Source organism: Bacillus rossius, chromosome 1 (assembly GCF_032445375.1).
Source record: "Bacillus rossius redtenbacheri isolate Brsri chromosome 1, Brsri_v3, whole genome shotgun sequence".
Lineage (NCBI taxonomy): Eukaryota > Metazoa > Arthropoda > Insecta > Phasmatodea > Bacillidae > Bacillus > Bacillus rossius.
The window spans coordinates 119,917,729-119,944,300 of record NC_086330.1 but is presented as its reverse complement, the minus strand read 5'-3'; the positions used below and the strand labels follow the sequence as shown (position 1 = coordinate 119,944,300).

The 26,572-nt window shown below is 38.1% G+C and overlaps 1 protein-coding gene across 1 annotated transcript in view; it reads left to right on the top strand.

The window, feature by feature from the left end:
- LOC134543264 (protein unc-79 homolog) overlaps window positions 1–26,572 on the top strand; it is a 250,667-nt gene that overhangs the window by 202,766 nt on the left and 21,329 nt on the right. The window contains exon 45 of the mRNA XM_063388179.1: window positions 12,854–13,018. Coding sequence (XP_063244249.1) covers window positions 12,854–13,018 — 165 coding nt within the window. The remainder of the gene's footprint in view (window positions 1–12,853; window positions 13,019–26,572) is intronic.

Below are 26,572 nucleotides of genomic sequence, written 5' to 3'. Positions count from 1 at the left end.
TAACTTTTCTTGGCTTATGGGCTGCAGTGCTACCTGAAGTAGATGACGCACAGATTTACCTGCAGCAACGAGGACTAAGTGTGGATAAGTGTGCTCAGAAACTCTGCACTTTGAAAACCCTCTTAGTGGAAAGTAGAGACCGTTTCGTGCAAGAAGCAATTGACTTTGCTAAGACTCTCTGCGAAAAACTCGGAATCGAACTCAAAACGAGAAGAATTCGCAAGAAAAAACGCATGCATGGCGATGAATCTTCTGAAGATGCAGCTTTGTCTCATGAACAGGAAATCCGTCGAGAGATTATCGCATCATTCGACAAGATCATTCAAGAAATGACGACTCGATTCCAGCAAATTCAAGAAATATCGGACAAGTTCGAATTTTTGATGCCAGCGAAACTTTTGGACAGCAAGTTCGAGTGTGATCTTTCCCATGTATTAGAAGACATCGACAAGGACGAGTTTCAGATGGAGCGGAAGCGTCTTCAGCAGTTTGTTGTTGTTGCCTGTTCTGAATCAGAGGAAGATATAAGTGGTAAAGGACCACTGGAGCTCCTCCAGTTCATTTAATAACTGAATCTCGGAATTTTGGTTCCAAATATAGTCATCTTGATTCGTATATATTTGACTTTGGCGATTAGTGTTGCAAGTTGTAAGAGAAGTTTTTCAAAGTTGAAGCTAATAAAAAATTACCTCAGATCTACTATGAGCTCCGCTAGACTATCAAACTTGGCTATATTGTCGATTGAACAAGAATTGGCTGTCAATATTGATTTTGACAAAGTTATTTCTGACTTCGCTGCTCATAAGGCCCGTAGAATCCGCTTGTAAAACCGCTCATCCTATTTTAACTTCAATAAAAGGTACCTCATTGCATATGAAATTTAATTTTAACTAAGCACCTATAGAATGGGGGCGGCAAAATGGGTCTCCCGCCCCAGGCGCCGAGATGGCACGCTACGCCACTGCCTGTTTTAACATTACATCACCCTGCCAGAAAATGGTTAGTTAATGTGCCAACTTATACTGGAAAGAGTACAGAAAATCCTAAAAGGTTTTTGAAACAATTTGAATAGTATTGTAGGGTATTTAATCTTTCGGACGAAGAGAAATGGAAATGTGTTAGTTATTGTTTAAAAAACACTGCGTATTTTTGGTGGGAATTACTCCGAGACAATTTTAGTAGTTTCAGGAATTTATTCTTGCAACAATTTTGGAATACTAGGATTCAAAGTAATCTCAGAATTCAACTACACTTGGAGAAATTTGAAAACAATTTTCAAAATTTAGAATCCCATATCAGTGACATATATGAACGAACCAGATATTTAGATTGTAATATGGAGAATGAGGAATTCATTGCCATGACATTATCCCAGTTACCGTTATAATATCAGTTGCAATTAACAGGATGTCAGTATAACGTAATTGTTGGTTTTAAAGAACAACTGTTAACCTACGATTGACTGGAAAAACTAGATCGCTCACACAATCAAAAAGAATTTAGCGATCGTAAGGACGCGAGTCAGTCGACACCGTTATATCAGAATTGGAGAAATATGAAAGACAACCAGAACCACGGACATAAACCACCGCAAGTTAATTCATTACACGTTGAATACTCTAATGATAAATGGAACAATAATAGTTATCGAGGTCATCGGCGTTATAACAATTACTGGAACCGACGAAGATACGAAAATCAAAACGAAAAGAGACAAGATAGCCGAGAACCGGAATGACAAGATAGTCCACGTCAGGAAGGGGCATTTTGGTTTCAATCTTTCAATCCAAATGAGTACACTCAGAACGCGCAGATAATCAATTTACAGGTTCCGCGGGAACAGCACATAATCCTTATAGAGTCGATGCTCAAACTTTGATACCTTCGCAGAGGGATAATGAGTTTGCAAGTGTAAGCTATAATACGAAACATTATTCTGTTCCACCGAGGGAAGAGAGTAATAACACAAAATGTACGCCTAGACAAGCAAATGAGGAACCGAAGTAATGCAAGGAGAAACGCAGGCGTTTTCATCACCTCAGAATAACGGAACTTTATCGACAACATGGTTGCCAAACCAACTAAAAAGTTTTGTAGGTAATTGGGGAAACTAAGTAGGAATGATGAAAAACGGCTCCGTACGTCATTCCCTAATGATAAAATGAAAGGGGCTAACACTACGTCTAACATTAGCAATACAAGTATAGCGACGAAGCGAATTAATACAATATTATTCAAAGAGAATGAAAGAGAGTTTCTACTGGTTAAAACCTGTCTGTATGACTCATCGCTTGAAAAAAATAGTCAAGCAGTCGGCGAATACATTCGCAGAAACCATGGTAGTAGTGATGACAGTTACAATCACAATTAATATCGGTAGAACTTGTTTCTGTGTGAGGTTCTCTAGATTTACATTCAATATTTAAAGGATCAATATAAAAAACAGAGCATATTGAAGAATTACAAGTTTTAGTTTCATTACATTGTTCAGAGAACACAACATATCCATCCAAATTATAAGTAATGGTTTTACAGCCCTTTAATAAAATAACATATTCTTTATCCTTACTGTAGTGAAACATTTTACAAACTAAAACATTTTTAGGTAATAAACATTATTTAAACCGGTTCATGAAGTTTCTTGCACCACCCACTACGGTGTGGTGTTGAAGGTATGTCTTCATCAGGGCCCAAATTGGTGTAACACTTGGTGCACGGCATATATTCCACTATGTCAGAATCATTTTTTAAGTTTGTGGGTAAGTAGTTGAATACCCACTTTATTTGATTGGCTGCATACACCAGCAAAAATTCTTAGGTAAGAAGGGTAGTTCTTCTGTCTTGTCAAGTTCAGTAAGCATACCACACTTCCCAAATGCTAGAATGGCAGACATTGTTTTTTCGTAGCACATTTTTGTCGTTGTACAATCAGGTTAGTCTGACACATCCATGGAACTGTTGGAACTGGAATCGTCCTCATCACTGGGAACAGCCCAGCTCGGTTTATCGGCCAACCACTCGTCCAAGGCTTTCGAGTTGCACTCTGCACACTGCAACCTCCTTTTATGTCGATGACATTCATGTAATTTATTTCATACTTCACAACAAGGTATTCAAGTGGCGGACAGAAAAACTCACTTTGCAGGTTGACAATATTAACACTGTCTACAGTACCTCGACAAATTTTCTGTAGTCATATCTTCTGCTGACTATCTGCGACGTAGATTGTTCCACTTAGTAGTTCTTTTGTGGCGCTGCCGATCTTGCGGAATGGAAGTTCACCTTGGTGCCAACAAAGTCCGTGTTCGGTGCAGGCGAGCCTAATGTTGGTTTTCTTACACCATTGATGAAGGTAGTTCCAGTTGTATGGTGGCTTGAATTTTTTCACTGTAGTCACTCCATCTTTACTCGAAAATGCAAGTTCTTTAAGAATGAACCCATTTTGCGATTTTAATCCTTTCACGTTACACGTCATTCTGATACTGACTCATCTCCACTGCATTTGCTTCCTTATATAGCTTCGGAACTATTTTTTTACACCATTTCCACAGAAGCCATGTTTTCATCCGCGAGCTTGTTTCAACTGGCTCACAGTATTTTTTTCGAAGTTGTGCAAGAGAGGGGCAGCCTAACTCATTCTGAATATCTATTATGTTAATTTCTTGTCTGCAATATACTTATTTAACAAACTTTTTTTGTTCGAGGCCTGCCACATACACATTATCAATTAAAAGCTCATTAACATACGTTTCAATTTCTTCGTGCGGAATATTACCATCGCCCCATCTAAGACCATGTAAATTCTTTGTAAGCTATTTGTTTGTAGACTTTGATTTTTTATCCAAGTCATTCCATGCAAATGGAAGTTTGAATACGCAGGTAATTTATTTTTTGTTGTCGTAAGTTACACTAAATTCTTTCACAACAACACCAAACTGGGACTGGAAGGCTTGAATATTACAGTACATGTTTACGTCGTCCCGACCATGGCCTCTAAGCCCGTGCTCCGCACCGCTAGTACCAGATCCCGTTTTCGGGGCACACCCCTAGCCCAGCGGGAATGAGTCAGGCGAGCGCCTCGGGCGTGACCCCACTACACTCCAATAAACTTCAGGGCACGAAACCCCAGGGGGCTCGACTCCATAAAACAATTAAGGAACAAGACATTAGGAAACAATTATTAATTCACAGGCATTAAACAAGTCCGTCGTAGCTACCCCGTGCGAGCACAGCACGCACGGAGTAGACAACGAACCTCATTACCAGTCATCGTGGCCACTGGTATTAATCAAAGTGCCCGTGACAATGATCGAGTCAGATTAGGAGAAATCCAACTAAAACAGTTCACAGTGAGACAATATGTTAATAAATTTAGTCACCAACTTGATGCCACAATTCAAATAATTAAATACTATAAAACAGTTTTTAAGCCTTAAGCACCCAATTACCAGGTGCTACCCTTTAATTGAGCACCTGAAACGTGTTTTTAGCTTATAATAGAGAAAATTAAGTTGATATAATTTTTTGGCGCCGACTCACAAAGGAGGTGAAAGTTTCCCTCCCTTGCGAGGCGGCCATGTTTGGCAGTCTCCAACCACTCCGCGCCGGGTCAAGACATGTGTCTGTGAGCATCGTTAAATTTTGTTCCACCGATCGTTCACTCTGCACTTGATTTAATAACCAAACCTTTTTAATTCATTGCTGCTCACGTAGACTCGGTGTGTATTTCGCGGACCCGGGCTTATCTCGACCTTTTCCTTGGTGATTCCTACCGCGTCGCGGACCACGCAATTTACGGCACTGGCCGACTCCAGCCAACTCGTTTTCGTTAAGATCGCCGCGCATACGCCTGCCGGCTGCAACCTCACGTAAGTGTAGAATAGAATTTAGGATCACGCTAATTGAGCCCTCCTAAGACAATTAACTTTCGGCGCTGGCCGTCTCCAGCGAACTAGTCATCACGTCCCCGCAAGACTTCCGTGGCAAATTCACAGTGTTATGTTAGTGTCGTGTTTGTTTTGTAATCAGCGTGTGTTAGTGTAATTGTACAATGGCTCAGATGCAGCATAGCTCATTATCATTGCTTTTGTAGCGGTTCTGCCACCGCATAGTGTATGTGTAGGGAGTACAGCGTACCCATGCGTACCACCGGAGAAGTCCGTGGATTAAAGCCAATTTAATATAAACTGTGTCGTCTACTATTATTCCGCACCATTCCGTCCTCCACACGGCCGAGCGGCCTCACAGCCAAGTAGGGAGTTTCAGGGTAGATTCCCAGCCGCGTACCTGGCGGGGCACGCGGGGGCAGAGTACCCGCGACCCATCACCATCAGCCTAGTGTCCCACTAGCCTGGCGCCCCCCCCTTTCCCCCGGACAACAGCAGCACCGCGACGCCTGTAGCGCCCGTCAGGTACTTCCCGGGCCTTCTACAGAGGCCGGGTGACGGCAATGTTCGCTCGAGTGCTAAACCCTGACTGGCATAATCACACCAATATTTTAACCATTTTATCCCTCGAGTTATAGGTAACTAAGCGATCGTGGATTATGAGAGCTTAAACTTTAGTATCTCTGGGAATATTTTCAGAGGATGTCATTTCAATCCTACAGTCAATTATATTTGAGTTAATACGATCGTCTTGTGCAGATACATCAAAAACGAGAAGAGGTGCCATGCTCTTATAGTTTTTCGGGTCGAGTTTAGCAGAAGCTTGTCCAAAATAAGCTTGTTAAAATCTTGAATACATTTGATACGCCATGAGAAACAAACCGTTATTAAAATTAGCATTTAAATCCAAGTATGGGTATGCTTGAGAATTGACAAACACTTTAACATTTTTTATATTAACATGATCAAAGAGAGATTTATTGGCTGTAATTGTGTTTTGTCTTTCTTTTTGGAAACCTAATATGATGAAACGGGGCCTCTCTGATCCAAACGTGGATTTTACGGTCCAGTTTATACTTTGTGACTGAGACAAACTAGGATAGCTTTCCAATGACCATAATCTAAAAGCTATTTCAATGTCTTTACCTTTCTCTACAAACTTTAGCAGTCTAAAGCTCATCGCCCACTACAGTGCGTCGCACCGCGTATCGCAGCCCTGCAGAAGTTTCCGAAGATTCCGCTCGTGGGGGTCGCACACTATAGACGCCGTTTTATGATTCTGAATGCTCAGTTCCTTCAGTGTTGACCTAGTGTACAGGTGTATCACGTGACTGGTTTTGTTTTAGTTTAGTTTTGTTATTTGTTTGCATGTTAGGTTTGTTAATTTTTATGTTATGAGCAGATCTGAGGAGGAAGATTTGTTTTTATATTGTTTACTGGAATCGGAAGAGGAGGAGAAGAGACAAAGGCAGATTAATATAGACACATTAAAGATATTAAATAAAGTAATAAATTCTCAAACTTTACCTGAACTAATCTTTTTACTCTAGATAAGTACGGCCACGTGCGCAGATCTCATAAACAGACTCAACAAAGATACCGATCATGACCAAGTCAAGTGGCACCGAAGGCACCCGAAGGTGGTGTCAGTCCAAATTTTCCTCCGTCTGCCACCGCAGAAATATTCCACTCCGAATTCACCTGAGAGTTCCGGCGCCGGAACAATTCCACGGCGGACAGGGCTGCGCGGCGCGGCGCGCCGTAGTGGGCGACGAGCTTTATTCGCTCTTGTGTTTTAACCTCCAAATGCTATATCATCCACTCGATTGTTAATAAAGATAAAATCATAATTTTCGGATTTTCTTCAGCTGCCTAGTACAACATTATTCCATGTGTTTGCAAGAGAAAATATTAGTTCTTGTTTAGAGTTGATTATTATATGTTTGTAGTCGTCTGCGAATCCTAGGATTGTAGCTAGCAGTATGCAAATTTCAAATTTACCACCGTCGTACACAGATACTTTAAAATTTTCTTTGATACTCCAACCGGCCATCGCCGCTAAAGGTAATTCATTCCTAGTAAGATTTAAATAATTCTTTATAGTACATGTAATTCCAGGATCTCTAACAGAGTCCAGTTCGATTCCATTTAAGTTATATGATATTCTAGAAAATAAGTTTACAACACCATTTCGAATAATTCTTGTATTTGTCGGGTGTTGACCATTATTCTTTAAAAGCACGCCTCTTATTCGTATGAAAGACTGACTCGGAAGAGTATGCACATCTTCATTCTGAATAGTTATTATAACTTCGGAAGATTGTAAGTACGGACCTGAAATATAAGGAGAGTAGCTATGTATCTCCGACTTTGTGATTGAATCATCAAAGCTAACTCCCTCATTAAGATTGAGGATTTCCGACTCCATGCTTTCTTACTTTATATCCTAGGCTACGTAAAAAAGACTGATTAGTAGTTGTTAACCCTCTGACCTTCTTTCGCAAACTAACAATATTTATAGTTATGTGCTTGCTTTTATACATTCTGTTAAAATTAATTCCCATCTTTCTTCAAGTACAGTCTCAAAGTAATTTCTTCTCCTCTAAAATTATCTAGCTCCCCGTTTTGATGTACAAGTTGAACTGTTATTTCACTAATTGATTTTACTATCATGGGAATGTAGATTGCTGTTTTTGGTATTTCAATCAGGCGATAACCTGGAGGAACATTTATTCCGAACTCATGTATTGTTGTAGTCGGTTTACTATTTAAAAATGAAGATCCTACCAAATTACAATTTACACGAACTACATTCCCCAACTCATATACTCTATACTCAAAACCTAATAACGATCCTATGCTAGTGTCACCTTTAAAATCTATATCACAACTGCTAACTAAAATATGCTATAAAATAATGCGACACGTGGCCACACGTCTCTAGTAACTCCGTGCACGTCTGGTCTCGGCCGATGAGAAGAGGAACTGGGGCGAGCAGCGCTCTGTGCGCTGGCAGCAGGCAGCTTTCCGCTGGAACAAAACCGTTAAATTCTTATTATATGATCCCGCACCAAGGGTTAGTTTCAAGGAAGAGACAAAACACTCTTATAATTTATACAAACCCTCATCTGGGCTTAGAACCTTAAATACATATTAATACTTAAATAATAATTGTTGTTCTTGGTTTCTGGGTGACGTCGCACTGCCGCTAAGCACCCTCTTGCGGTATTCCGTGGCGCGCTTTTTGAACACACGCACATGTACATACGTCGGTGGTACAAATACCGGGAAGGAGGGGAATTGGACAGTGGAGTTGGATCAGGCTTACGAGGCGAAGCCCCGGCTGACCTCAATTTCTCCCCTCTGATGTAGCCTGGGACGACGAGGCTTCCGCTGTCAAAGGTGGGGGCGTGGCTACTCCCGTCACGCGCCCGGAGTCTACCGTTTGTGCGGTACAGCAGCTGGGTGGTCTGGCGGCTGAACGGGGCTGGAGATGGTACCGCGGTGCCGGTGTTGGTGCCTCTGATGCCAAGCCGCTGGTTCCTCCGGCTCCGACTCATCTCCCACGGGCTCTTCTACTCTCATTCTAAATGTGGAGTCTGCCAATGAATAGTGTAGGGGCCACAGTGGTCCCTCTGGTGACCCGGGCCGCCCCTCTACTTCTCCTGGCTCTGACGTGAGAGATTGAGGTTCAATAATGCAGACATGTGAGGACGAAAGTCTCTATTCCCTAAAAAAAAAATATTAACCAGATAAGTGACTTCACTATGCTAAACATAGAGTTCTGTTCTAAAAATAGAGTTCTGTCACCCAACTACAGAAAGCCAATAAATCCAAACCGATACTATACACACACATTCTACCCAGTCTTAAAAAAAAATTTAAAAAAAAAAACACACCTATCTACAGGAATAATATAAAAACGAAGCTTCTCTTCAACATTTAAAACTACCACACTTCCAAGGCAGCATATTCACCACACCCAATGGCATGGCTCGAGAAATGTCAACAACACAAATAAATATCAATTACCATAAAAATCTACAGCACCCCAAAATCTCACAATGTGCTATTAAGCATCCGAAACATAAGAACTGTTAAGCGTATACACAAAAGGAAAGAACAACCCTATCACCAAATCCATGAACGCAGGGAAAGAAACGAAACCAAGACCTGTCGATTGAGAGGCCAGCGCTACATCCCACCCGCAGCACCCCACTGAAGGAACAAGTTATGTCTCTACAATGCCTAACGAAGCACTTATGCAACAAGAAATTAGAGGACTGTGTCTCTCTGAAAACAGGATGTATTATATACTGTAAATCATGTCAAACGATGGAAACAAAAGTATGAATATAAAAAACAACTTTAAAATGCTAACTAATATGATAAAATTTTACATTAGACAAAAAATAGAATGATTTTTGAGGGAGAAACATAAGTTTTAAGAACCCAAACTGTTAGAGATGAAAACATACGTTATAATAATGTAAAATACATTTAATCATCAATACCAATATCCAAGCTCTCAACATAGATTCACATTTTTAATAAGAAGCAAAATAACATTTAAAAATATCTATTTCATAATTCTTTGTAGTTAGAAAAGATATGTATTTGCATCGTATGTAGTGCATTTTTCTGCAGTATGTTAAAAAAATTTCAAGGTTTTCATGTACCAAAATGTAAGCATACAGTAAGTCCTCTATTTACGTCGTACCGATTTACGTCGTTTCGGATTAACGTCGCTAATGTTTGAGTACTCATGTTTCAATTTAAGTTGTCGCCGATTCACAATAACGTCGTTTACAATGACCGTAAATCTTTATTTTAACCAAAACACCGTATATAATTCGTTTATAATTCTTTGTTTCCTTCGGTAGTTAATTTATGCTATGTAGCGTAAGCTACATGTTCACCGCCTTATCTTATCATACATCATGAGGGGCGCTTCCTGCTTTTACGTACAGTATGTACTATATATCTGTTTTTATATTTCAATCAATAAAGGTAATAAAGTAGCTGGTTAAATAACCATTTTATAAAGCTGAGAAGTACTAGTTGGACTTGTTTCCCACGCTGTCGGTTGTCATTTGCTGATAAAATTGCCCGTTGTCACGTCTGTATGCCAGCGCTTCCGGCCGACCTTGGGCCGTGGCCGGCCGGTGGCATGAAACATGGCTCATTTTGCGTCGTTTCTATTTACGTCGCGGTTTTCAGGAACGTAACTCCGACGTAAACCGAGGACTTACTGTATATTAAATTAAAAAATATTCCAAAGTATAAACACTAATTCTCAGAGATTGTTTTACACACAATGAACACGCATGTGTCAAACAGCACACACACACACGCACGCACACGCGCATGCACATTTGTAGTAGCTAAGAGTCTTCACACCCAATCTGAAATACAACCCCAAAGTCTTAACCATTATGAAACCACACCAGAAACACCGAAATAATAGCATGCAACACACTATTTCCATGGTGTTTCTACCAACATGTGAAACTACTTTCACAGTTATCTCTTGCATTGATAACAGAAAGTAAAATTTTTATAAATGTAATAATCACAGGTTTATTTAGTGTAGCTACAGCAATTATTAATTTCTTACCAAGAATAACAAACATCAGAAAACACCGGTAGGAGATAAAAACATTACGACAACCTTAGTTAAAAACATTAAAAGATAATTTTATGATTCTTTTACTTATCTTTGCTATGTTTTATAATTTTATATTAAATTATCTATAGCTTTAAAACATAAATTTTTTTTAGGAGATATAGATAGAGAGACACAGTTTTCATGAGTAGGATGTTGTACATCCAATGAAATATTTAAAAAATACCTATTGGAGCCCCACGACACACACATTGTCTTGGATAAATTTTACTCTGGAGTGTTCGACACATTCAGTGTTATCAAACAGTTAGTGAAACATACAGTTAAAACCCTCCCAGTGCCAACAATAAGCTAGGTAAATAAAATCACTAAAAAAAAAATACAGTTTCTGTGGAATTAAAAAAAAACATTGATTTCACACTATTACAAACACGGACAGGGAAATAAGCAAATAGATCAGTAAGAAAGAAACTTAAACGCGGCACATTATATCCCCATTCCCACATGAATACAGGACAAAAATGTTTTTGCAATGAAGCCATACATCTCCGTGTGCTCCACGACGCATACCCAACTTCTCCAGAACATGGAGTTAGTCTAGACAGCAACAGTTAAGGTCTGGAAAAAATAAGAAGCCACATGAATTTGTGTAAAAGTAATACTTGCTTAAAATTAAATCAAAACCGAAAGAGCAGTAACATAAACCAAGGTTACATTTCCGACAAAGTGCAGTTTTGACAAGTAATGCACAATAGCACCGTAAAATGAAACTGACATAGCATGACAAGAGGTATGATACTAGAGAAGCAGAAAAACATTCTGTACTCGTTTGTCACTAGATCAAAGTGGAACCCAAGTATTGTCACTACTGAAAAAAAAAAAAAATTAAAATAAGGCGAGAGAAAAGGACGTGTCTTGCCTATGACATAAGTTGGAAAGAACAATTTTACAACAGATAAAACAAATACAGAATATCTCTCTGTAATTTCTCTTAAATATCGTAACAAACCTATAGAAATATTTCTAGGTTTAATAAGAGATGGTCACTAGATAGTGTTGTGTATTACCAACACATAATAAAACCATTAATATTATATAGATTTTGTTCTCTTCCCATGAAAATTTTTCACAAAAAAAAATTAGTAATAGTACTGCTATCATAGAAATATTTCATTTTTTTTTTTTAATTTTTCTTTATATTTGCTTAATATAAATGTTTTTCAAAATTACTAAAGTAAATGTTAATAAAATCAATTTGTTATGTTGCTAGACATACTAAAAAAAATTTTTATGTTAACATTGCCTTTATACTAATTTTTTTTAGAATGTAATTTACACAATAAATTTAGTTTGATTATTTATTTACATTTTATTCTTTAGAAAATAAATTTAAACAGGAGATTTCATACTTTATCAATAGCGCTTTTGAGAAATTAAACTAAACTTGGAAAGTTTTCTTGCATAAAACACACCAAAAAGACACTGCGCTTCCGAATTGTACATGCGAAAGAAGTAAGGAAAATAATACTCATTGAAAACAATTGTAAACAATCCAAGAGAATAAACAAAAAATAAAATCCCTCTTACTCGCAAGTAACCAGCAGATTGCGGGTTGAACACAACTTATCTAGACCATACACACAAAGAACAGGCTTCGTATCCCAAGCAGACTACTATGATTGCGACACGTGGCGACATACCCACCTGCCACGCCCACCCCAAGCAACCACCTGTTGATAGGAAACAAAATGGCCACCTCTAGACCGAGAATAACACAGCCTCCTACCCCCCTCCACCTCTTGGGGGTCCCCTTCCTCCTGGGATAGGAATAGCATAGCCTCTTCCCAAAACCCCCCTCTGAGGGGCCTATCTATAACACAGTGATCTTACCTCCCCTATCCCCCCAGAGATCCCACAGTACTCAGACCTGTCTGCTCCCACTACTGAAGGTTGTGGGTTTAAATTTGCTTACTATCAGAAAATATTTGAATTTCTTTAAATTTTTTCATAAACTCCACATAAGGTCTAATATAAGGTGATGTTTACAATACTAGTAAGTAAAACGAAAAATTGCGATAGTAGTGTACTTTACAACCAGTGAAATAGCATAATGTGTCTTGGTGTAAGTCAATCAGCTCCCACTCACAGACATCTCATGCGGTGGACAGGGTCGAACACATACCGAAGGATCACGATGGGGAAGCCACAGCCGAGAAAGCCACAAAATAATAGCCCCATAACAAAAAACATATGTCAGAACTCTCATTTATACACTATTGAAGCTGCAGAGGTTTTTAATTGCATATGTTTTGAAATGACAAAAAACTTATTGTTTTACAAGGATGTTGGTGGCACACTGCCATCTCACGTCATGATGCAAGATATATCGTCTCTGGTCTCGGAGGGGATGCCTGTCTTCAGCACCAATGCTTCAGAGTGCATGAAGCAACACTTGCCAGATCTGGTGGAGTTTCTGATAGATTTTCATGCGCTCACCAAGATCAAGGTAACGACAACTCACTTTGTTTTATTACTAATACATAGAACCAAGATTTAATGGGGTTATAAAAAAGCTAATTTTCTCATTAAAAATTGTGGATTTCATTCTTATTATCATTAAAAATTAAATTACTTTTACATATATCAAGCATAACAACATTTTATCAACTGCTTCAAAATGTTATGGTAGGATATTTAAAATGGTTACATAAAACTATACATAATACAATATTTTCTTGAGAAAAATTAAACAAAAACAGCAACTTAGTTCTAGAAAAAATAAAAAATAAAATACTTAAAATTATTTTTTAAATGCTATGTCTTGAACCAAGAATTTATGGTTTTATATTTTGACAAGTTTTGTTATCACTTTTGTTATTAAAGTATTGTGCATTAGTATACAAAATCACTAAAATAATAAAAAAAAAAAAGTACTGGTAATGGTGTTATTTAAACTACTTAACCAAAATAATTTTTTAAGCAGTGGGAAAAATATATTTGTTTGATTGTGTTTTTAAGTTTATTTCTGGTAATGACATATTTTCTAATTTAATTTTTTTCCAATTATTATTATTATTATTATTATTATTATTATTATTATTATTAAGACTCAAAAAAAGCAATATGTATTTTTTAAAAACCCAAATCAGTTTAGTTATACTTTTCTTGTGATGTTTCCCTGAAGGCCGGTAGGGTATACACTGCTTTTATTTACTTTACTTTGAAAAAACCATAAATACAAAGTAGATATCACCTAAAATATTTTTATTAGTATATAATATTTCAGGTTTTTAAATAAAAGCCTTACTAAAGCTTAATGAAATTCTATGAGTTGAAAGACAGAATGAGGTAATTGAAGTGAATTTTGCTGAATTTTGTGTTTGCTTTGCATTTCGGTGTTGTGCTGTGTATTGACTCCCATCTGGTGGTGTATTGACTTCAAATTTGCTGTTATTTCTGTTTTCTCACCATTCACCATATAATCTTGCCTTTACTAACACATAACCTTTAATGCATTGTGAAAAGTAAACAAGTAACATAGATTTCTTATGTACTGCAACATTTCAGCTGACTATATAGGCTTGATTTTCACTGAATGTCTCAACACATGGTTACTCGCCTCTACCAAGGGCTGATAATCTGGATTTAATTCCTGGCTGGCAGACCTGCATTTCTAACAGGTGTCGCTGTGAGCTGATTTGTTTTGTTGTGGTATTCCTCAAAGTTGACTAGATGTTTTAACACATTTATGTACTAAACTATTATTTCAGAATAAGTTAATCATTAGAGAATCCCGCAGTCAGATGCTGATAAGTTTAATTAATTTGGATATTTTAGTAAGGTGGGTTGGGGTAATTGCGTACCATTTTCAGCAAAATTCAACTTTGTCTGTTTCTAGTGGATCTACATTAACTAAAAATTAGTATTATTTTTATTTTATCATTTAGGACTGTTACTCTAGATTGTAAATACCTGCTGGATGTTTAAAGAAATGAATTTTTTGTATTTTTATCAAAGTTTTTTTGAAACAACCTCTGAAGTACACAGAGGTTCAGGCAAATGTGTACTGAGCTAGGAATTCCTATAACCTGCCGTCGTCCGGGGTCTCGGGCTCGAGTCCCAGTGCGGTTCCTAGCGGGAGTGGCTGCTGTGAATGGAATGTGTCCGGATGGGCGCCAGACTAGCTCTGGTGCTAGTCGGTAGGTGGGTCGTGGGGTCGATTGCCCTGCGTGGCCCACTAGGACCGTCGGCGATGTTGCGTGGGTTTAAGGAATTCCCTACTCGGCGGTGGTTGGGAATTGTAGGGTGAAATAATCATACGCTGAAATGAGGCAATAAATGACGTGTGTCATTTATTCAGGCGACTGTGGCCTGGGTGTAACGCCGTTGGTTACACGCCACGTCGTACAACAGGTGACGTCAAAAAATACTAAAAACTACACAATTACACAACAATGAGTTTGAAAGTTACTCAATAAAAACGTGGCACAAGTTTACAAAAGAAATGTTACACGAGGGTGCGTTGCACAAGTTTATGAATGTTACGTGGAGTTGCGTTGCACAAGTTTACAAAAGAAATGTTGCACGAGGGTGCGTTACAAAGTCACTAAATATTCCGTATTAGTGTGGCACTAGGCGTTTCTGAGCCTGGTTACTCAACGAGGGGTGAGGGTGATTGGAGGCGGCCAATCCCGTAAATCTACGTATCGAGGCAGTGCTCGCGTCCACGGTCGTGGAGCGCGGACCGCGGCTAAATTCGCTCAAAGTTCCCTTACAGGGTGGTGTCAGTGCCGGAGCGACTGATTTTAAGTAAAGTTCTGTTCCTCGGGAGACGGCCCGTGCCGGATGCTGAACCTACCCCGCGGACCAGGTGTGGTGCAGGGGGGTTTTAGATTTATGCGGCCGGATTAGGTCCTGGACCGAAAATTGGACCGGGTACGCACGGAGAGATTATTAAAAAAGAGGTTTTTAGAAATGACTATATTTACCAGAAGTGAACTCGGTGTGGACAAAGGATGATGTCTCTCCGTGGGACGTGCGTCCGCCCCGGTCCACGAGTCGCGCTGTACTGGCGTCATGTCATGGCGCCCGGCCAAGGCTCGGTGGCCCTCGCGCCAGGGTTGACCTCATTACGTTAGTTTCTGATATGATATGTTAATAATAGAATTTAAGGGCGTTAATTTCTTACGTTAATTATTAAAGCTGAATCAAGGTCATTCGTCCCTTCTACAAATTGAAGTTATTATGTTAGAAATTATTTCATTTAAATGTTACGTCACACCAGCGACTGTTCGTCTCTTGCCGGATTGCTCTGGTGGGGGTAATAACGTAACACGAGGGATGAATAATTATGTCATATGGTCTAATTGACTAATTCAGGCAGAAGGCCGCTAGGGGAACACTCACACACATATCGACGTATCACACACGTGAGTGCCCGGGCACTCCTACGTCGCACTTTCGTCAACCGACTTTAAATTAATACGTAATACTGTTTAATAATCAGTGTTTGTTTTTATAACGTGGTTGGTTGAAATGACGGTCTGTTTATTTGGGTGGGGCCGGGTTCTACCTTGGTTGCTGGTGGCTCGCCTGACTCGGGTGGGCCATGGCTAGGGGCGCGTTCCGTTAGCGGGGTTGAATACTTGCGGTTGCAGGTCGGGCTTTAGGGTGGCCTTCGGTCGGACGACGTCAAACCTATAAGGTATAGTTGTTTCGCTGTTGGGGCAAATGTGTACAAAAGAGCAGTTGAAGACAAACAAAACCGCATAGGAATTTTTTTTTGGGAGTCACAACATTATTTTTTGCTTTCAATCTTTCTTCTTCACATTGGTATAATTCACAAGTGTGAAAAACCAACTGAATTAGTATATAAGAAGGATCAATAAAATGTATTATTATAAATTAAAAATGTATTTTAATCAATTTAAAAATTGATACAATAAAAAATAAAGAATTGAAGTACAAGACAAAATCTAGAAATATAATGTAAGAAGTCCATAGGAAAAGAAACGCCTATCCAATATTATAGGAAGAAAACGGAACTGGTAAGGTCAAGACACTCTTCTTCTGGTGGTTGGCTGTGAAAGCTTGGTTATTATGTCCTTGCTATCCTCTTCACTGACATCATCACACTGTGGGTAAACAAAAGTGTGTTCTGCACTCTTTTTTATATTGTGAACAATAGGAGTTAGCCCTTCAAGTACTGGTACTTTGCCAACATGTTTGTGTTTCAGTTTTCTCACTTATATTATCATCACTATTATCTCAGAGGGCATTCAACCATTCTTTTAGTTCACTGAGAAGGTTATCTTCACTCTGAAGATTGATGTCGCTAAACCTGATGTCTTCATCTGAAATTTCAGGGGTTTGTTTATCTTCTCGTCGGTTTTCTCTTATTATTTTCGGTCTGTTTAGGCTTCTCTCTCTTGTTCTTCAGCTGTAACTACTTCAGCCCCTATTGCTACCCTCTTCTTCTTCTTGGTAGAGGTTTCCCTTGGAGTCTGTTTCACCATATTAAGAAGATCTTAAAAACTCTGTTTGCTGCTAGTTGAATACTAGTCTTGTTGAGTAGGAACAGAATCAGCTAATGAGGAAGAACTTCCACATGGTGAGCCAAAGATGCGTGCATCAAGGTGGAAACAGGGGGATCTGAAATGTTTTCTTGCAAAGTTTTATAACAGTTCGTTACTTACAAAAATAAAAAGATTTAAAGCGTCGATTGTAGTTTTTGTTTTATTCCTTCAAATTAGAATGCATAGACGAATCCAATCATTTTCACAGTTTTACTCACTCGTTCAACACGTACATCTGCCCGTCCAAAAATGCTCACAGTTTGTGCGATGTGAATTAACGAAAATAACGTCCTTCAGTAATCTTTCACTGCAAGTACACGAAGATGGTGGGACCTCGAACAGGGCCGCACCCAGCGAAAACAAATTTCGCTACGAGCCGAACGCCGACGAAGGTGGCCGCAATTTCTAATTTAGTACTGTTCGAAAAAAAATAAAACAAATTAGGTTGACTTAATACTTGGCCTGGCTCTGACCACCAACGTTAAGGCCGTCCCTGGTTCGGCGACTTGATAGGGAATTGTAGGTTAAAAAGTGTTTTCTACATCTTCTACAATTTTTCAGATAAGAATTTCGTACTTGGCTTGTTTGCTGCAGTTTTACAACAGAAATCATCTGTCAGATTAATATTGTAGAAAAAATATTGATAAGTATTTTATTTTACGTTTTTAAAATTAAGGAAAACCGAAAAAGTGGTCTAAAAAACAGGCTGTAAGATATACAAATATTTAGAGTCTGCAACATTTTTCCTTTTAAAGTAAAGAATAAAAAAGTAAGCGGTGGCATACTGCTAAATTTATTAGAACAAGAAATATTTAGTATTTTGCATTTTCAGCTATTTTTTCTGGCCGCGAGTAGGTTCACTTGCGCCTGTCTTGCGCGCGGGAGCGTGCAGCCGGCTGCCGTGTTGCCACCACTTCGGACCCATCCTCGGCTAACGGAATCTGACCCCACTTCCTCCGTGCCAGTAAATAATCAGCAAGGTGCGGAGTACTGTGTCAACGACGAGAAGAAAGCTAAGAACAGTGCTATCAATTCAGAGACGCATGGATGTACTGCGAAAAGCGAAAGGTTTGAAGAGAATATGAACCCAAATTTTTTATAGTTTTAATTATTTCTTCCATTTACTGTAAAGTGTTTTTGGGCAAAAAATATTTTGTGCCATAATGTGCTTTACATGAACTTCCAATTTTTTCAATTTGAAATGTGATTAAGTGACGCTTTGCAAACTAAACTATCCTGATTCAAGAAATGTGTTTATTTTTATGTAAGTATAAGTTAGGCAAAAAATCCTCAGCTTAAGTTAATTTCAACTGACTTAAAAAAAGGAGGTTCTCAATTCGGTTGTATTGTTTTCATTCACTTGAGTATTATACTGCCCAAGCCAAATTGTAGTTACAATTAGCCAACTTTTAAATTAATTGCTGCTTATAAAAAATATTGTGCCTTACAATTAAATATATATTATTTCAGTTCCTATGTGTAAGACTTAAAAAATTAACATGGCTACGTTGGGGAATTCAACCCATATTCAGCGGCAAACTTAATTTCTTAGCACCATTCCTTACTCCGTCAATAATTTTTACTTAATTCGTCTACCCTGAGAATCTCAGTGCACTAGCTCTGAGATCTCTCTCTCTCTCTCTCCCCCCCCCCCCCCTCCATTTTGTTGGAGTTCAAGACAATGTGAACCAAAAGTGGAAACTTGAAACTTTTACCTAGATAGGTTAAATATATTTTACATATTATGGAACAGCTTAGATCCGCTGTGCGAAAAGTTTCATAATGGATTTCATACTTGCATGCTAAGGTTTACATTAAATAAAAGGCTCAGTAAATTAAGCAGCCGGTAGGTACATATACCATTGTATTATTACATAACATTTTAAGTTTTTCTGTTCTTCGGAGGAGAAAGAATAATAATTGTAAATTTTTAGACGACTTTCTGAATGTAACTTAAAGATAAATCCCTTTATCAGGCATTATTTTGTTTTTACTTAGGAAGCTACATTGAATGAATCCACATAGCAATGAGACAACAGTTTGAAAATCTTATTAGTTGCCTAAAAATGAGTATTTTATTTAATTTTAGAATACCAATATTAGTCACAAAAAATGGAAAATGTATTGGGGTGTGCGGATATTCGTAAACACAAATAGTTGCGCAGTTATTTATGAACTATTCACATTCGGAAGTCGAATATCAAAGATTAAAATTGCTAATATTTACAGGCACATCTGTAGTTGCTGGTTGTTACTCAGGTGAAGCCAAACTTCTCTTTTTTTCATAAGATATTATAGTCGTCATTGCTTATTTGTCGATATACAGTAGACTCTTAATCATACGACACTTCACGATTCCAGGTAAAAGCATCGTTATTGTCATTTGGACTAGTTTTGACCATCCCCGATCTAACCTAATAAAAACATTTTTTTTTCTCTTGAATCCGTATTCAACCTTCTCTAGCACGAAAATAATACACTGTTATATCTAACTATTTATTTCCCTTAATAGATGGCTGTCTTATGAGAAAAAAACTGATAACCTACAAGTACATGTAGGACCTGAATTGATACCAAAACAAGCCGTGACACGTGACCGTTCGTCTGGCAGCTAGCATCTACAAGAACAATATCAGCATTCAAATAATGCAAGGTATATTTCACGAAATGTTACCTCACACACTGTGTGTACGGCAGTCCTCACCGCCGCTATGTGCCCAGTCGTATTGTGACGCTCCGCAAAAACGGTTGCTTTTTTCGTTATGATAATAATACGTGGAAGTAAAAATGGCAGTTACAGTTATAGACTCTGGTTTCTACCTACTGATTGCTTTTTGGTAACCAATGAACGTTTTAAGATAAATACGTTTTAAATAGCGAAACTAAACAGATTTACATACAAACACATTTATAAATATACGCGTTACAAGATGATAACTCCATCTCTTAGCACTCGCCGCCCACGACCGTGCTACCACATACGTGAAATGTCAGCCTTCACGTGACACTCCTGGAAAGAGATCTACAGAACTATCAGGAGATTGCTACTTTCGGGCAGCTGGAGGAATGTCTGCCTCAAGTGGTGTGGGTATGTACGTGTGAGGACGCCCAGTGACAACACGAAACGAAGCGCTGAATCTCAACAGTGGGCCGTCGACCTTGGGTAGCTAACACAAGCTGGCTGGTAGTATAGTTCTCTTGAAGAGGATCTCAACACGTGCACCCATGAGTGCACCAAGTTATTTTCCAGCCTACTTCCTTCAAATTTTACAAATTCTCAACTCCCCTCCACCCCTCCGTTATTCATTGCCGTCATGGAATTTGGATTTTAATTTTAAAAAGTACAACACTGCACTTTTTAATATTTCTATCTGAGAAATGTGCATATTAATGATGTTTACATTGCTTCAATAGTTAATAAACATGGTACAATTTTTACTTTGTCTGCAAAAGTTAATATAATATTACTTTTTCACTACATGTGTTCTGTATTGTTATGTATCTATCTAAGTGAAAATGTAAGATAATTTTTGACCTTGAAATTATTCGCAATAAATTAAAAAAAAATTCCTGTTCAATTCAAAATTTTCGACCACCAAAATACACTATTCGCACAACCCTATAATGTGATAGGTTTGTGTAGTGAAATATGTGTACATGTGATTTGCATAAGTTTTCTTAACGCTACTACTAAGATGATTTTTTTATTTAGTTTCGGCAAAGACAACTTTCCAAGAAACTGATAGAGAATGGAAAAAAAAACTAGCTATTGCCATAGGGAACGTAGAAAATAATATACCACATAGTGTCGTAGGGGACGGCGCGGCGGCTGGAATAGGAGGACTGACTGACATAGTTTCAATTCAAGTGGAGTGGTGAGTTATCTTCCTGTTTACACCAATGCTTACTCTATAGTCTGTTCATAAAATAAAATATTTCAGTACTTACAAAATCCAGTCAAAATGTGCATGTTAACTTTTTTTCTTTTGAAGAATTGCATTATCAGAGCCGAAACAAACCAACTCTTGTACCTGGGAGTGAAAACAAAGTATCGCTTCGCATGCCCATTTGCAAGACTCAAAGACAAAAAGGTGAATGAACATCTTTGCTTTAAAAACTATAGTGGTCCAAGCACTGTAATGGAACAAACTATAATAGTAGAAGGGTTCTGCGGGAGTGTTGAGCAGCACTTGTTAAAATACTTATTTTGGTGACGGAGATTCAGTGTTTACTTTAGAATAAAGCAGCGAGTTCCTTACGGAAGAGAAGTCATAAAAATTGAGTGTGCAAACCACATTGTAAAAAAACCATTTTCACAAATTTTCCAGAAATATGTCATTTCCACCATCTGCGCGTCATTTGCTTGAATCAACAATAGTAAGATTAAAATCCGGCGCTAGAAAAGCAATCAAAATTGCTGGAATATCTCTTGTTGGTACATATATCGTTCGATTGAAACTTGACATAAAAAATGGTCCTCATCATGTATTCGGTTGTCACGAAAACTGCCGTGTAGAATACTGAAAAAGAAAAAATACCAATGAAAATTTTGTGACATTTGTGAAAGAGTCGGGGATTATGGAAGCTATTGAAAAGGCTCTTGATCCTATGGTAATGAAATCTGATAGACTCGTACTTAACAAAACTAAAAATTAGGTTGAGCGATATATGAGTATGTTAGCTAAGTTTTCAGGTGGAAAACGGGTACACTTTGCTAAAAGAGGCTCTTATCACGCTCGTTGTATGGGAGCTGGACTGGCCCATGTCAGAGGTCCTAGGTGGCACTTCATCCCATGGAAAAACAAATTTGGTCGAAGCCCAGGAAAATACTTCCAAACAGTTTTAAAAATTAGCTGTCTCCAGCATGAAGATGGCCCTCCAAATAAAAAGAGATGACCAAACAACACTCCTGGTCCTGATTTGGAGTATGGTCCAAGTGCTGAAGACATTTTGTGTCCTGAAGACATGTTGAGTCCTGAAGAACTTGATACAAAGATGAAGTTTATCCTCGAAAACCTGAATTGGGATGCAACAACTTAAAAAAATATTAATGAGTTGGAAAGAAGGAAGTACTGTTGGTCAACACAAGAACACTAAATGGAGGGATGCTTCTGTGAACAGACTTACAGCATATAGTTTCGGTTTTGTGGTAAAAAGAACACATACATCCTGTCACTGTCTAGTAAAATAAATTTTGTATCACAGGGAGATAAATTCCAAAGCCGTTCAGTTTGGACGAGTTAACGAAAATGTGGCTAAGAATATGTATTCCAAACTAAAAATGTTGAAGTCGAAGATTGTGGCTTTTTTTGTGCACCCAATCTTTTCATTTCTCGGAATATCTCCAGATGTACTAGTGGCAGTCGATGGTTTTGCTGGAAGTTAAATGCTTATTTTCAGCTGGTGACAATAAATTAAAGGACTATATTTCAAAAAAGAAAAAAAAAAACGTGTATCGAAGAAAAACTTGGAGATTTGCGTCTAAAGAAAACCCACATTTTTTTTTAAACCAGATTCAAGGTCAACTTGGCGTCTGCCGTAGAAATTATTACGACTTTATAGTTCATACGAAAAATGATTTCCATGTTGAAAGAATTTTGTTCGACAAAGAAATTTGGGAAAAACTCATGCTGTCAAAGCTACAACAGTTTTTTGCGGAGTGCTTACTGCCAGAGATAGCAGATCCATTAAATACCCGAAGACTAAATGCGCGAGAGCCTGACTTTGTAAAAGAAGCTCAAAAATCACTAAAGAAAAACATAAAACAGATTACTTCAGTTTTGGTTTCCTAAATGTTATGCATGTTTTCTTCTGTTTTTGACACAGTCCTAATATAACAGTGTAGATAATATTATGATCATATTTTGATTGTAAAACCAATACGATTTTTTTTAGAGTTTTGGTTATCAAACACATAATTTATGTTTATTTGTAGATTAAATTAGAACTTATTATAAATTTATTTAGACACCTCTTTTACTAAAGTAATATTATGTGTATCGTTGCAGTGAATGTGCTTGAAAGACTATAATTTCTCTGTTTAAAAACGTATGTCAACATGTTCATTTCAATCTTTAATGTTATGCTAAATTATATGTAATTAATATATTTATTTAAATAGTGCACATATTGTATAAATTTTTTAATGGTGTCTTTCAACGGTATCATTAATGTACATACATAAAAACTATCTTTGTGAACTCTCTGTAAAATTACACAAAAAAAATCTGGCCAGAGTATCATTGTTTAATACAGCATTAAATTTTGTATAGTTTTGTTCCTGTACATTTCAGGAAGTATTTCAGACATCACTTTATTAAAACATTTAGTACAATTAAATTACGTTATTTCTTATCGAGTGAAAGGTTTTTTAATCGATTAGAGTTATAAGACTGGGAATTATTTTTTTATTGTTTTCGGTTTATGCTCAAAATTAGACCACAAAATCATACCCGGGCCGAGATTATACATCAGAATCTCTCGCTATAAGCCACTCTTCAAATAGTAACTAAATCCCAAATAAATAAATTGTTTCAGCGAAGAAATTGTAGTTGACAACTGATTAATTGAAAAGGTATGTAAAATAGCACGCGCACAGCATGTGAAGGCCGTGGATCCCGGCGGAGCTGGTGTCTGGCCGCGAGGAAACATATCGGGTGGCAGGGAGGCAGATAACCAAGGCACTGCGACAGCGGCCAGCGCGCGACTGACGACTTGGCAACCCCGCGCGCGGAGTAAGCCTCGCCGCAGCCGAGCGCTGCACATTCGCGACACCCGCGCGCTCTATCGGATAACGACTGACAGGACTGGCTCTTGTATCCCGTTAAATTATCCATTAGCAAATTACATCATAATTTGGCGAGAAGCCACCGAACGCGACCTACTGGGGCAGCGATCTACAACGACTGGTGAAGTCTTGTCACCGTCTCCTCCACGCAGGGAGAATAAGTCACATGACCTCACCGACCAATCACACGCACGCTTCTTTCACGCTTACAGATACAAGCCAATCACAGAACAATTTACAATACATGAAAAAGCCTTGTACGTACAGAACTTTGGGCTTCCCCTGATCTCTTTTCAGTTTCACATCGAAATCGGGGACTCCCATTCTCGTTCTCTCTCTCACACCGTGAGACAGCAGTTATCACTCAGTTCCCACGCAGTGGGGAAATTACCGTCTTTATCTCGGTTGGCGGGGAAGCACTGTTCCTTTCTCACTTACACTTACAGGCCTCTCATGCCTCTCTTTCTAACCATCACACCAGCCCAGACACAGTCCCGTGATCTATAATTATATTGCAACACGTTAATTAAAATTAAAAACAATAATCATAATACGAATTACTTTACAAAAATAAAAATCATTTAGAAATAACCTGAAGAAGTAGGCCTAAACAGGTAAAAATCTAGTACAGCGGCTCATTTGTGAATAATTACATAAAAAATAGTAATGATTAAAAATGTCTAATAAAATACAAAATACCTTCTTAAAACACAGAGCACGTGCAAATAACATATATTAATATTCATAACGTTTGATTCTACTGTCTCATAACATACAGACCAATCTAAAAACATTGACTTATTTATATTTACTTATACAAAAAGAAGTTTAAAAGAAAATTATTTATTTAGGAGGGCAGGGTTCTGCAATGCTACAGTTTGCTGATGGCAGTCGAATCTTTCCAGAGATATAGGGTCAAGTGTGTCCCTAGGAACCACATCCCAGCTGAAAGGATGAATACCACAACCTGTAAATCCATTTTTTATTATATCCTGTGGCATTTATATCCATGCTTGGCCCAACATTCTAGAAAACTCTCATTTGCTTACTTCCGACCCATGATTTGTTCTTTGCCAAGAAACAAGCTTTTCATCCCATTTAAGCTTCAGGGATCAAAATACAGCCTTGTCTAATGGCTGCAGAAGATGTGTCGTGTGGGGAGGTAATCTGAGAATCACAACATCTTCTTTCAGAGCCTCCCCTACCATTTCAGGACTATTGTGTGTGGAATGGCCATCAAAAATTACTAGAGCTGGTCGCTCAGGCCTCAGTGCAGAAATAAACTGCTTCTGAAAATAATTTTGGAATATTTCCGTTGTCATCCATCTTTTAGGGCTTGCAGTTTATTATATCCCTGGATATGCTGATCCTGCTGGAGCTAACCAATCATCCCAAATATTTTTAGCTTTAATTATTATGAGGGGAGGAGCCTTCTTTCCTGATGCACTACGTGCTGCCAGTACAGGAGTATTCTTTGCCCCCTCTGCTTGTAACAAGGATTGATGGTGTGTTTTTAGCACCAACAACTTTAATGCGTGAAGGTTCAGAGCAAAATGAAGACTCATCCAAATTCCACATAAGGGCTTGTCATGAAGCTTATGGGTATCCAGAATGTCTTTCAACAATTAAAAATATTCCCCACCACAAATGGGTCTGTCATCTTTTTTTCTGACATATTCTAGAGGTTCAGGTTTTTTAACGGATAAACTATGCCGCGACTTAAAGTTCCAAAACCAGTTTCACCAGGGTAATTATTAAGGAAAGGGATTTTGATGTTGTTTGATTCCACATACAAGAGAACTTCTTCAAACACCTCCTTTTTTGATAAACCAAAACCCCATCTTTCCATAGTTTTTAATACCAGGGATAGTTTTTCTTCTTCAGGTACAGGGATTTTAGTAGTTTGATCTCTTACTGAACCTTTTTTCTGACCTCTTGTACCCTTAAGCCTACTGTAGGGATGCCATAAATGCCTTCAGCTATGTGTGTAGTCATAACACCTGAATGAATTTCAGCAAGAGCTTGGTCCAATGGCGCACAGCTGTACTTGCACTGAATGTTTTTTTACTATGGGATTTCGAGTCATCTTTTTACTGAAAACAAAAAGAAAATATCAGTTTCTTGGTGGTGGAACGATCAAACATGTTTAGTATTAAAATAAAAAGCAAGAAATAAGAATGTATGTAAATGTACACAATTGCCCCACAACAGGAAAAAGTGCAGGATAGTTGTGTACTCCAAGATTAAGAAGGTAGACAGTATTTTAAAGCCTTTGCTATTTAAAATAAACAGAACTATTACCTTGAAGTGATTTCACTACCTTGAAGTGATTTCACCACAAAAAAACTAACTCCATTTGAAAATGGCAACCTAGCAACAATTCAAACACAGTTCTCCAAAATACAGCTCACTGAATAAACAAAACAACGTTATAAAAGACTTGTCAATACAATGAATACACTACCCTATGAGAAGGTTTTGTGGTACTCAGTGCTTACATGTTTCATAACTATGGAGCGCTAGCTAATAAAAAAATGCTATAAATGTATTTGAAGTTTCTTGTTCATACTGGGAATGTTCAAAAATTACCACTATAAGCCTATATAATGTAGAGATACTTCTGTACAAAAGGGCTGTGCTTTGAGAAAGTATAGTTTATAAATGTGCTATTCCTTCTAGGCCACAGTTAGGTATTTAA